Genomic DNA, 13,798 nt, shown 5'->3' with positions numbered 1-13,798 from the left:
CTTATTTCCTTTAAGATTCACAACAAGCTCCTTCTCCCAAGATTTAATTTAGGTTCTTGGAAAATCTAAGAACCTGCTATAAACAGGAAGTCACTTACCCTTTGTATGAGACAGTAAAAAACTCCAGAATAAAACTGACAGTTTAAAATGAAACGTAGTGGAGTTTAAAAATGCGACATAAAAGATCATGATAAAATCTTAGATTAATCACGATTTTCAGTATCCTAAAACATTATTTGCACGTGAAGGGTAAACACAAAAACCCTCTATTTTGAAAAAATTACAGCATACGTGTGCACCAGGCCTTAAAAACAATAAAAAACATTTATAGCAGCAAAAACAAATGTTGGCTGAGTGTTTGTGTCTCTTTTCTACTTCTGATTGATATTCAAACTGTCTATGTTTATACTGCCACCTACTGTATCAGACTGTACCTACACTAATGTGTTCAGGCACAGAATGATGTTATGAATGTGAAAGCAGACTAACAGAAGAGAGGGAAAGAGGCGCGGTACAAAACATTCACGTCTAATGTGAGTATGTCTACTGTGTCTTTCTTTTTTAGAGAGGACTCCTGCCGGTGTCCCTGCTCGAACCTGCAGATTTCAAAGCATCCAAAGGCAAAAAGAAGAATGTAATGTATTTATTCATGCAATCCTAACATTTGTGATGCTTTAACTTCAACAGTTCAGACTCATCTCAAGAGAAAACACACACAGAGATCTTTAAGCAGCACATTAAGGTTGTTCAGATGCTGAGTAGAGCTTTATCTCAGTTTTACCCTGAAGGTCCTGCAAAGAAAAAAATCCCTGCTGTGTCAGGGAAAAGCACGAGAAATCACTAAAAGAAAAAGGTCACTCTGCTCCTCTCAGCTGTTTAGTTTCCTGCTGGGAGTAAATTGCAATGATTTTTCACTATTAAAGGGAAAATGTTTCACCTTTATGTCATGTCTCTGGTTAGAGCATTCCCAGCGGGATCCCTCTCCCGCCAGGACTGAAACCACCCACTCGCCCGAAGGTCCAGCACAGCTCTGCAGCTCCTCCACTGGGTAAAAATCCATCACACACCTCCTTGTTCTCTCTCTGCTTTTTCTCAAACCTTATTGCATTAAAAGAGGAAGACCTCTCTGGCTTCTACCTGCTGATCTGCTGCAGTGTGCCGGTCTCTGTTATAACGGGTCATTTCAGGGTTGAGGTGATAGCTCTGATGTGTGCTGTCTGTCTGGAACTGAGGCTCCTGAAGCTTGTTTTTCATCTTGGTGTTCCTGGAATCGAAGTTTTATTGCTTTTTATTCATTCAAAGAAAGAAAATGCTTCAGGTGTATTCTACTGAAACTATTATGAGCTTAAAGTGTTGCAGCATCACCAACCATACTACATACTTTTATAGCTGTAAACACAACTGTACATAAATCTTACAAGGCTCCAACATGAAACAACTGTACCCTGTCTGAAAAATGACCTAACCAATCAGCATCATTTGTGGAGAATCAGGTGGCTACGGGAGAAGTTCAGATGTACTGTAGCTGCAGTAGATGTGCTCGCCATGGATTCAAATGAGATCACGAGACACTGAGAGGGGGGTTTCCAGTTGCCCTAAAAAAACAAAACTAGAATATTTTTTCAATTACACTGTTACCACTTTACAACAACTTTGTCAAAATTTTTACCCCTTTTCATCATTTTTTCCCTCAAATTTAACACATTTTACCATTTAACACCTGTTTTTGTCAGTTTTAAACTCTTTCCACCATATTTTTCTGCCTGTTTTTGCCACTTCTAAACCAATTATTGCCACTTAAGCTTAAAGGGATACTTCAACATTTTGGCAAATTCATCCATTGCCATAATTCCTATAGTGTCAGTAATAGGTTAATTACCTTTAGTTGTCAGTGCAAGCTATTTTTAAATTGGCTGCTGCCGAGTTCGGACCTGCTGTGCCAACTCAATGTAAGCAGATGGTATCCCGGCTTTCCCTCATCAAACTCATCAAATACACAATCCAACAACTCCAAAACGCTCTCGTGGACAGGTTGTGACCTGCACATTCACCATGCTATGAAATAATAATGTATAATTATGTAACATTATGACGCATGACAGAACTATTTCTTGAGTAAACCACTGGGCGGAGTGACACAGTGCAGCAGCCATGTCTGGAGTGTAGTTCTGGCTTTGCATTTAGCTTTAAAACATCTCCGTCTCGTAATGTTCCATGATTATTTCATAGCGTGGTGAATGTACAGGTCACAACTTGTCCACGAGAGCGTTTTGGAGTTGCTGGATTGTGTATTTGGTGAGTTTGATGAGGGAAAGCCGGAATACCGTCTGCTTACATTGAGTTGACACAGCAGGTCTGGACTCAGCAGCAGCGATCTAAAAATAGCTTGCACCAACAACTGAAGGTAACGAACCTATTACTATACTATAGGAATTATGGCAATGGAAGAATTTGCCTAAATGTTGAAGCATCCCTTTAATGTTGCCTCTGTTGACCTATTATTGCTACTATTAACCCCTTTTAACCACTTTTTACACCCACATTTTCCCATTTTAACCCCATTTCATCATTTGATATGCCCATTTTTGCCCGTTTAACCAATTTCTGCCAGAAAATCTATTTTTCTTTCTCAGTTAACCATTTTTGCCAATTTAAAGCAGCTTTGGCCACATTTAACTCCTTTTTACCATTATTTAGGCACATCTTTTCCATTTTTTCCTTTTTTTTGCCATTTTTATCTAATTTTTGACACATCTAAACCATTTCTGCCACCTTTAAAATCCAATTTGACCACCTTTTCCACCATTTTCAACCCACTGTAGCACTTTTTAAATCATTATTATTCTTTTTTAACAAAGGGAATTTAAATTTTTGAGAAGGCTATTTACTACATGAATGTAGTAATTTATTTCAGGCTGAAAAGGTTGAGAACCCCTGTTATAGAGGCCTGATTATCACCAAAATGTAGAGACAGCAAGAAAATTAGGCTACTTTTTACTACATGAAGCCAAATTTTCTGGTATTCCTGTTGTTTATAAATTCATAAACAGCCCCCAAGAACTCTCAGAATACTCAAACTTCTCTGTTTACAGTCCAGCTACTACTACAAATATGACCTTTGACCTTAACTATGACCTGAAGTCAGAGGAGCAAGGCCAGTACTGGGATACTTTTCTAAAAGTGCTGTGTTGGGCTAAGTCAGTCAAAATAAGAGTAAAAATTGTTCCAGCATATTCAGGCGTTTTTTTAACAGAGGTGAATCTAACCTTGGTGCTCTGCTGCTGTTACAGCTGCTGGGGTGAAATAAAGTCTGCATCTTCATGTTGGAACAGACTGGTCTTCCCGTCTAACTTTCCATTTGTACCGCGTTTGCTTAGACTGTACCTCTACTTTGTTCTCCCCGCAGACACTCCACCTCCGTCCTACATCACCGCCACCCACATGCCGCTGCCAGCCTCTGAGCCTCCCAGGTACACAGCCAACGCAGCCAGCGACCAGGTAATATCCCCTCTGAGCAGCCTGATTCATGTGTGCAGGCTGAAATCACATCAAAGATCTCCCTCTCACACACAAAAACATTTTAATTCTCTGCTCACCTCGTCTAAGAATAGAGGGATATGTGGACTTGTAAAGAAACTGCTTTGTAAGGTTGAACTTAGCTGGAGAACGCTGATGTGTCCCGATTAAGTCACGGTGATGCTCGGGGGAGGCAGAGGTAGTCTGCCTTTGGATGTGAATATTGTTGTTGACTAGATTCAAGGCACAGCAGCATTACAAAGACCAAATAAAAGAGCAGAAGTCTTTAAACAGAATATGCAGTCTATGTATGGCTATATACTAAAACGAACACTTTGAACAGACGACCCTGCTCAATCAAAAAGCCAAATTGTTGAAAAATACCTTTGAAAGAGCCACAATCTAAGTGGTGAAAGTGGCAAAAATGTGTTAAAGTGGCAATAAAATAAGTTAAAGGGGAGCAAAATGGTCAAAAAGCAGCAAAAAAGGGTGCCAGAAACTGGGTCAAAAGTGACAAAAATGTGGAGAAAAAGTGGCAAAAGGCAGAAAGTGGCAAAATTTGGGTGAGAATTGACACAATAATGAGTTACAGGTGGCAAAAATGGTCAAAAAGTGGCAAAAACATGACCAAAATAAGTGAAAAGTGACGAAAATGGGAACAAATGGCAAAAGGCAGCTTAGATGAGTAAAAAGTGGCAAAAATATTAAAAAAAACAGGAGACAAACGAGTCTAAAAGGGGCAAAACCTGGATAATAGTTGCAAAAAGTGGGAAAAAGAAGTGAGAAAAGTGGGCTTAAAGCTGTGAAAATAGATTAAAAGTGGCAAAAAAAAAAATCGTAAACAAGGGCAATGAAAATATACAGACAAAAAATAAAGGTTGACAATTAGGCCAACTGTATAAGTGTGGGAAACAAACTGATTAATGTGACATGCTACTGATAATTTCTGAGGTCAAAGTTTCCTTTTTTAAGGTTTTCTGGGGGAATAATATTTTAAATTTATCTATAAAAATATAGATTTTATCTATGAAATATAAACAGTGGCATATGAAGTGCCTGGATAGAAAAAAGGTGTATTAGTGCAAAAAGAAAAAGTAACAGCAGTCACTGTTAATGGTCATCAGAGTAACTCTGTGAATTGTAGCTTTTACCTCCACCTTACATTCGTGCATCACTGGTTTCATAACTGCAGGCATATAGATCTGTTGCATGTGACGCCACATTATGTCAGCCCCACTCACACTCAGAGCATAAAAAATCAGCCATTCAATTGACCAAACCATGTTTTTTTATTTTTACAGAGGGAGGAATTGTTATAAACAGCTTGAACACAGCAAATAAAAAGATAATACAACAGTAAAACAAATTCAAAATCCTAATAAAAAGAATAATACATAAAAAAGGAGTTCAGAAAAATATAACCGTTAGTGTGTCAGCAAAAAGAACCAGCAGTGTTTTCAGTAGTCAGAGAGGATGAATGGTTGTTAGAATAGCTTTATGGGTCTTTTAAATGAGGAGCAGATAAAGCCAGAACTCTGGAGACTCAATAGAAGACTGATAAAAATGACAGAGGGTGACAGCACTGACAGGACGGGATTTATTCTCTGCAGAGGAGGAATTCTCTGTTTCCTTGGCCTTACCAGCCTCAGCAGCACATCAAACCTCAGGTGGTTATGAGGGCCTATACCCTCATAACCACCTGCCTATACGGATAACAATTATCCATCCTTCCATCCATCCATCCATCCAATGTTACTCTGTTACATTGCTTTGAAACAGCCGTGTGCGTCATATTTCTGTATTGCACAGAAAACATGGAGACAATGTAAAGGAATCCTGTCCTGGCATCGGCAGCAGGTGTAGATCTGAAAACTCAACCCTGAAAAAATAACAGCACTGTCTGTGTGGATCGGTCTTAGTCAGGCTTGCACATCCAGGTACTGAAATTTCACTCCATTCTTCTTTGTTAAAATACTCAACCTCTGTCGGGTTTCCAGAGCAGGTTTGCAGAATTAATTTTTACCCTCTACCTCTACAAGCTTTACAGGGCCGGCAGCTGAGAAGCATCCCCACAGCATGATGCTGACACCAGCGTGCGTCACAGTTGGGATGGTGTGTTTATGGTGATGGTCTGGTCTGATGGTCAGAAATCACCATTTTGGTCTCATCAGAAAAAAGAACTTTCTCCCAGTTGGGAGTTTTCTTCAACAGTGGCTTTCTCTTTGCTGCTCCCCCATAAAGCTTTGGCTGGTGAAGAACCAGGGCAACAGTTGTTGTATTCAGAGTCTCTCCCATCTCAGCTGCTGAACCTTGTAACTTCTTCAGAGTTGTCACTCACAGTCCCTCAGTTTGTTAGGACAGCCTGATCTAAGTAGATTTAGACAGGTGACTTATTCCTTCCATTTTTGATGAAGTATATGATGAAGTATAGTACTCTGGGGGATTTTAAGTGCCTTTGAAATTGACATACTTTTCAATTACTTTTTCTCTGAGTTGCTTGGGGTGTTCTTTTGTCTTCATGGTGTAATGGTATCCAGGAATACTGATTAACCAGTGGCCAGACCTTCCAGACACAGGTGTCTTTATACTACTGTCCCTTGAGACACAAAGGGGATGAGTATATAGTTCAGTTTATTTGTTATATACTTATTCTGTGATGATTAAATCAGCCTGCATAATTAAATCATACACACACTACTGATCATAGGTTTTTGATCAATCAGTGGCTGATTAATTCTGGTATTCCTCCTTTTTACTGTTCAAAAGTCAGGAGCTGAGTGAAGAAAACTGTAGTACAGAAAGAACAGGGTGTAAGGAAAGAAGAAAAGAGGCAGTGCTCACATTTCAAGGCAAATTAGAGCATGTAGAAGAAACCCGTGTACAGGTATGACAGGCCAAGCTGAAGGTGACAAAAGCAGTCCTCCAAATAAAACCGGTTCTTGCTCTCCCTATCAGGTAGTGTTAGCGTGTTCACTTCATTTCTTTAAAGAAAGAAACACTGCAGTGCCCTTGTTAGACTGCAGCATCACCTCAGGTCTCAACTTGGACACTGACCTGGTTTAATTAAGGCTCTCCAGGTGCACGCTTCACACCTGTCAGGTGGATTATGGGTTTTTATTTGGATGCTAAGAATGAGCCTTAAAGCGAGGCATCAGATTCTGTGAGAAGGTTGCCCTTTAGGTGACAATGAGAAGTTTTAATGAGCATGCTTGTGGTGCTGAGTAATGCTACCACTGATTATACTCACCCAAACACTGTTGTTCTTATTCTTAACCCTGGAAGGCCTCAACCAGTGGTTCTAAGCTGGTGGGTCTGGACCCAAAAGTGGGTCCTGACTGAGCAGGGTTTTAATAGTTGTGGATTTTTCATTACTTTTTATTTTTATTTTGTTTTCAATTGTATTCAACTTAAGATTAGTTTTAATTAGTTTTTACTCCTGGTTTGTTGGTTAAGTTTAGTTTTTATTTTGCAAAACTGCTTTGTTTTAGTTTAGTTTTTATTAGTTTTAGTTTTTTCAGATACATGTCAGAGCTGAGTGAACATCATAAATTTTTAAAAACCTATTCAAACAGGCTACTCTTCACTCATCATTTTATTTTTTCAAAGATGATGCTTGAATACAACTCAGGACAAAACACTTGTATTTTCTCAGTGAAATGAAAAGATGTACTCCATGATTTAAAATAAAATTGTTCAATATATAATACAGTTTCATATATGTATAGATTTTTTTAACGTATATATATATAAATCTGATCATTTGAGCTTTTTATTCTGAAAACTTGCACAATCCTTGTCTACTGTACTGAATGATGTAGCAGACTTGCCTCTGGCAACATGGACATCAGCGTCCAGCCAGCCAGTCTCCCATCACATATTATGTCTGTGCAAAATGATACTTGAATTTGGATTATAAATCGATTTATCAAAATTAATTTAATGTAATGGCTGTGTCTGTTAGTCTGAAAAGTCACGACAAACAAATATGAGGTTGACGGATCAATACCAGATTAAGTCTTAAACTTTCTTTACCTTTTTTACAACTGGCAAAATGTAAAGATTTATATCAATGCCCCTGATTGACTCATACATTTTGGAGTGCTGTTCAAGGGTGCTATAGGTCAGGGGTTCTCAACATTGGGTTCGGGACCGCATTGGGGGTCCCGAGACACTGAGAAGGGGTCTCTAGATACCTTTAAAATTTTTAAACATTTTTGAATTACACTATTGCCACTTCACACCAATTATGCCTTATTTTAACCTATTTTTATCACTTTTCCCCACCAATTTTGACAACTACAACTTTAACACATTTTTGCAACTTAGAACCCATTTTTTGTCAATTTTAAACCCTTTCCACCACTTTTTAGGCCTGTTTTTGCCACTTCTAAACCAAGTCTTGTAACTCTCTGCCTATTATTGCCTCTGTTGACACATGGGGGGGGGGGGGGGGGTTTGGAACCCCTGCTATCGGTCATACTTTCTGACCCCTGTGGATTATTTATGCACTGCATGCATCTTGCTTTATTCATCAGGTTTTTAGAGAAAAAATACACCTCACTAAGAAAAGGTCTGAAAAATTGTGAATTAAATTTGACTTATTTTGCTTTCATTGTAGTGATTTAAATAATGAGTCATAAATTATTTTTACCTTTTTAAAATGTGCCTTTTGTTCTCAGCATGCAGACTCAGCTCAGGGAGCAGAGGTGGGATCGGTTGTAGTGAAGGTCCACTACACGTACACTGTGGCTCTGTCTGTCCCTCTGGACACACCGTACGGTGAGCTGAAGCAGAGAATCGCACAGAAATTGGGCCAGCCGGCGTCTCAGCTGCGCCTCAGGTAACTTTGGGCCTGCCAACCCACTTCTGTCTCCCTGCATTTCAACAAGTGATGCTGCATTTCTAAAAATATGCTTTCCTTTGTCCACTCCACCCTGTGGGCCTAATATCTGATGTGAGAAAACGAACACTGAGGCTGCTGCTGCACACACGAGACAAACGCAGCAAATAAAGACCAGATTAGGACAGAAGGGCTTCACGAGGAGATACACGCAGCAGATTTATTATGCGGCACATCTGGGGATTAATAACAGCAGGGCCAGTTCATTTGTCAGGCTTTCAGGAGGAAAACAGGAGCTGATAACAACAAATAACATGCATCAAATCTTTTCATTCTTCTTGTAATCATCCCTGCTTTTCTGTTCTCGCTGTTCAATTCCTGCCCTCATCATGCCCTCAATTTCACTTCCCGGATCGCCCCTCCCTTCTCTCTCCCTCTCTCATCAGACATAAGCTGCACGGCTCCCGGGCACTCATACCTCTGAGCGGAGAGGTGGAGCCAGACCACACCGTGCAGGAGATGGCAGAGGCCGGCAGGGCCACCCTGTGGTGCCAGGTGAGGTGAACACTTCACACACGAGGGCGTGAGTTCTCACATTAGATAACAGGAAGTGTCCGGTGGGGGGATTGTGGGATTAAACATTTTTAAATTTAGATGGACGCTGGATGACATGGCTGAAAGGCTTAAGTTATTTCTGTTTGGAGAAACATGTCGTGACTTAGACAAGATAAAACTTTTATCATTAAATACTCTGTAAGTGCAAACTCTACACAGGTTTATTCATGCTCTGCATGAATAAACCAAAGTTTTTAATGAAATTATGCAGAAAAACTTTTTTCATTACAAGCTTTGCCACAGGGACTCTTTTGGATCATGAAAATCTATTTCATTCACCCATGGGTGGTTTTACTTTGACAGTTTCTGCTCACAAAAATCAAATCCACTATCTCAAAATATGAGAATATTACAAAACATTAATCAAAATAAGGATTTATGATACCTTGACTGTTTGGGAAATTCTGTTAATTTTTTGACTCAGTGCCTGGTTTGGGCTCTGCTTACATGAAGACCACAATAGCCCAGTTCTTTTTCTCCTTGGTCCAGTTTATGCACAGATGACAGTGGTGGTTCAAAATTGGCTCAACTAGAAAAACAACACTTGTAGTCCATTTCCTGGACCCGTCTGTGTGGTGGCTCCACTGACTCCAGCTTCAGTCCACTCCTTGTGATGCTCCCCTAAAGCCATGTTTCCATCAGGGGGTCTGATTTGATTGAGTACGGTTTGGTATGGTTTGGTATGCTAAACACCAAAATAGTTAGCGTTTCCACAGACACCCATGCCCTCACTTGGTGGACGGGCTGTAAAGGCTATGAATGTGACGTCACATGCAGCACGAGTCTGCTGGTCCAGCTGCAGAGTTGTAGGAAGGATATATCTTATCTTATACCTTATCTCCAGTGAAGGCCAATCTTAATGCTTCAGCATAGACATTTTGGACAATTCTATGCCTCCAACTTTGTGGCAGCAGTTTGAGAAAGGCCCTTTTCTATAACATAACTGTGCCTCAGTGCACAAAGCAAGCACTATTAAGACTTGGTTTGGTGTGGAAGAACTTGACTGAGTCGCATGGAGCCCTGACCCCAACCCCATCAAGTGTCATTGGACTGGAACAGAGATTATGAACCAGGCCTTCTCATTCAACATCAGTGCCTTGAAGGCTTTTATAGCTTCAAGGGGGGTAACTCAGACAGCCATACTTTTGTCCATATAGTGTATGTTGAGTCTCCTTGGAGCACAAGACTTCCTGCCTCTGCCTGATGGCAACACTGGTTATGTTTAGGTGGTGTAAAAGGCCCCATCTGTAGGGATTTGTAGCCAAGCTTCCATGAGAGCACTCTGAAGGTTTCTCATTGAAGAGTCTTAATTGGTCGAACAGTTTCTCAAAAACCGTAGCACACACCCATATGTACCCCATAGAAGAAGGCTCCTTGTTGACTTTCCTCTGGGAATTATTGGGCCGTGCTCCCACATAATGAGGCGTTAGGAAGTCATGGCCATGCCTGCAGGGATGCAAGATGCATGCTTGCACCTAAAACCGTGTGTAATAATAATCAACGAGGAAAAACTTTTACAAACTAGTGTGAATAAAACATGATGGCTTTCTGCTTCTCCCCACTTACTTGTAGTTTCAAATAAACAAACTGTTCTAAATAAAAGACCAGAATATTAACTACTTTAAGCTGTCTGACCTCAATTTGAATAAACAGACTGTCTAAAATGTGAAGCCTATTTAAATTTAAACTGTCTTAAAAAATGTAATAAAATTCCCCCATCATCTATCGTGTCACATATTGTTTAATCTTTTGTTAACAGTCATGTTCAGTCCTTTATGCTTTGCCTGCTTTGGTTCTTTATAGCAGAGTAAGCTGTTCTGATTTATGATTGATGCATTATTTTGACATGCTGGGTGGTTAAAGGGAGGGCAAGCACAAAAATATATCAGGGCTGTCTTTTTCAACCAACTGTACCTCTGTACAGTCCAAAAACAACTTAAACCCCAGTATTTTAGGGACAATCCATACTCGTATGTGCACTTATGATACCAAAATATGCTTTAAAACTTCAGACAGAGGACCCCCTGATCAGTCGTTCCATCCTGTACCAGATGGTGGCGCTGTACGACTACTCAGCTCAGGGCCCGGAGGACCTGGAGTTCAGTGAAGGAGACACCATCGACATCCTGGGTGAAGGTGAGGCCTGCAGGTCGACATCAGAGTAAACGTAAAGAGGGTTTTTTTCTCTTTATGGCACTTTCTTTATGCCTCTGCAGCAGCATCAGACACAGCTGGAGGTGTGATGAAAGAAGGCATTATTTCAGGCTTGTGCATCTGTTGAGCAGGACTGATCTTGTCACTGAGATATTTCAAGAACACAAAAATGTCCACTGTGATTCTGATGAACTGATTTCATTTTTAGGGTTATAAATCACAAATCCTTTGAGCACAATATCTGAAAAATGCATCTAAACTAAGCACAAAAAGAAAGTAAATTTATATTTAGTATTGTAACAATGCTTCTTGGTAATTAATCTTATACTGTTGGAAAGCCTGTTTATTTCCCTTTCAAATGGTGCCATATTTGTAAGGAACATGCATTTGTGGGACTGTGCATTATTTGGAGTGAGCTCAGTACCATCTCCAAACCAAACGGCAGGTTCCATATAACAGGGAATGTCAGAGACAGCGGGCATCCCAAGAATCAGCTGTTTGGCATTAGCAGAGAAGATTTGGAAAATTTTTTGAGGGTGCAACCCACACACTCAGCTCTGCTGCTCATCCAAAAAATGCATTATCCTTACAGATGTGGCACCATTTAAAGAGAATAAACAGACTTTGAAATGCTATGAGCTTTATTGCAAATAAGCTTTGTTTCATTTGTGCTAGGTTTAGTCCTGTTATCTATGGCTTATTAGGAAAAATGCGCCTTTACCAAGATGTCTATCACTTACCTTACCACAGCCCTTTATCTTGGTCTACCTCTATCTGGCAGTTGTTTACCTTGTAGAGGACTAAAACCACCAGGCAGTAGTTCTGGTTTTTATACCGTGCCCTCCTCATCTTGGATGTGAATCTTACTGCCTCTTTATGAGCCTCTCTCTGTTTAGTTTTAGTCTCACTGTCTCTTTATGTGCCTCTCTTTTTCTTTATATCCCTCTTTGGTAGTTAACGAGGAATGGCTGGAGGGACACTGCGCAGGAAACATCGGCATCTTCCCCAGCTGCTTCGCTTATAGGGAGAACATCACGGATAGCCTGGAGAGCGTCTTATAAACACAGACGTGATTCTGTGCGCTCTGCTCTAATAAAGCTGATAACCTGCTATGCTGCCTGCTTACAACAAAAAACAACACCTTCACAGGAGCATGGCTCTAAGACAGTGGTTCTCAACTGGTGGGTCGGGACACAAAAGTGGTCACGTGGCTGATTTCAGTGGGCTGCCTGGAAAATAATGAGGCATAAAGTGGGGAAGCATAATTTAAATATCAGTTGAAAGTTATTTATCAGTATCAACAGATTTTATGCACAGAAACTTCTACCAATATTTAATGCTAAAGTTTTTAGCAGAACCAGCAGCCACCCTTACACTGAAGCTTTTGTATTTTTTCATCCTTGTTCCTTAAATTTAAAATATGCACAAGGACTGAAGTTTGAGCTAGTTTATCCTTACATGAGAGAAGAATGTGGAGAAAATGTAGTAAAATCAGATGTTTGATCTCCTCCCAGGGTTTGTGTAAAGATTTTTGACATGTTTATTTGCCCTGTCCCTTTGTCCAATGGGTCATAATTTCTCATTTTAAAAGACGTCAGCGGCTCCTATAGATAGACCAGTTGAGACACACTGCTGTAAAATATTTGTCTCTGATAGTCTTCACCGTCCTCCTGTTTCAGAGATTCAGAGTAAGTACATGGTACTGAAGATTATGTTAATATTAAATCAGCTGGGCTTCTTTTTCTGTTTTTATAGTCCACAGCTATACTTTAATATTACATGTTTTATCCTTCAACATTTAAATGAGAGTTTATGCTGACATTATTAAACTATGTGTTTTTATTTGCTACTATCCTGAAACTGTTCTCAATTTTGTGTGTGTGTGTGTGTGTGTGTGTGTTTTTTTTGGACTAAATTCAAGAATTAAATAAGGTGATGAAGCCGTTCTAGCCATGGATACATTTACAACTGGGAATTTGGGATTAGAGCTCCTTAACTCAGGAGTTCTCTGCCAGTCTATCAGGTGTCAAAGTCACTGCTTGTTTGTATCTCTATTTCTAAAAACTGTTTTTATAGCAAGGCCTCAAAGATTGATAGATAATCTGTGTTAAAGTTTTGATTTAATCTGTTCTTATTCCTGACTTTCAAATCTTTTCCATGTTTTTTCCATGTATTTTTGTAATCTCTCTTAAATGTCCTTTTAAAAATTTTGATTTTTTTATAAGCCTTTTGTAATGCACCTTACAACCCTGTTTAGATAAGTGCTATATGAATAAAGTCATGATTTTTGAAGTTTTTAGTTTTTGGTACAGAAGTTTATTGAAAAATGTACATTCCCATACTACTTGCTATAAATGTTTGTGAAATTTGATGGTGAAACAACTGATTTTAAGCTTTTGGTTGATTATTTATCAAGAATATATGATAAAACATGATAAAATATGATATTGATATGATTCAATGTTAAACGATATGACACCCCACATTGGCTATGGTCCATTTTAGTCCAGAAACTTTTAGAAAATCTCACATATTTGTAGAAATATTTTGATATGTTTTACTTCTCCATCATGTACAAAACACACTCTGATAGTGGCTGTGATGAATTATGTAGTAAATTTAATTTTTGGTCACTTTAGTCAGAGGAGAGTCAATTCCATGACATCACAAAAA

The 13,798-nt window shown here is 39.4% G+C and overlaps 1 protein-coding gene across 1 annotated transcript in view; it reads left to right on the top strand.

The window, feature by feature from the left end:
* Positions 1–13,417, top strand: part of noxa1 (NADPH oxidase activator 1) — a 32,498-nt gene extending 19,081 nt beyond the window's left edge. The window contains exons 10-16 of the mRNA XM_041788118.1: positions 566–634; positions 961–1,048; positions 3,407–3,498; positions 8,196–8,356; positions 8,803–8,911; positions 10,984–11,107; positions 12,080–13,417. Of these exons, the coding sequence (XP_041644052.1) occupies positions 566–634; positions 961–1,048; positions 3,407–3,498; positions 8,196–8,356; positions 8,803–8,911; positions 10,984–11,107; positions 12,080–12,186 (750 nt within the window). The 3' untranslated portion in view covers positions 12,187–13,417. The remainder of the gene's footprint in view (positions 1–565; positions 635–960; positions 1,049–3,406; positions 3,499–8,195; positions 8,357–8,802; positions 8,912–10,983; positions 11,108–12,079) is intronic.
* Positions 13,418–13,798: the final 381 nt, after the last annotated feature.

The sequence above is a fragment of the Cheilinus undulatus genome, linkage group 5 (genome assembly GCF_018320785.1).
Source record: "Cheilinus undulatus linkage group 5, ASM1832078v1, whole genome shotgun sequence".
NCBI classification, from domain to species: domain Eukaryota; kingdom Metazoa; phylum Chordata; class Actinopteri; order Labriformes; family Labridae; genus Cheilinus; species Cheilinus undulatus.
This window is presented reverse-complemented; position numbering and strand designations above follow the sequence as displayed.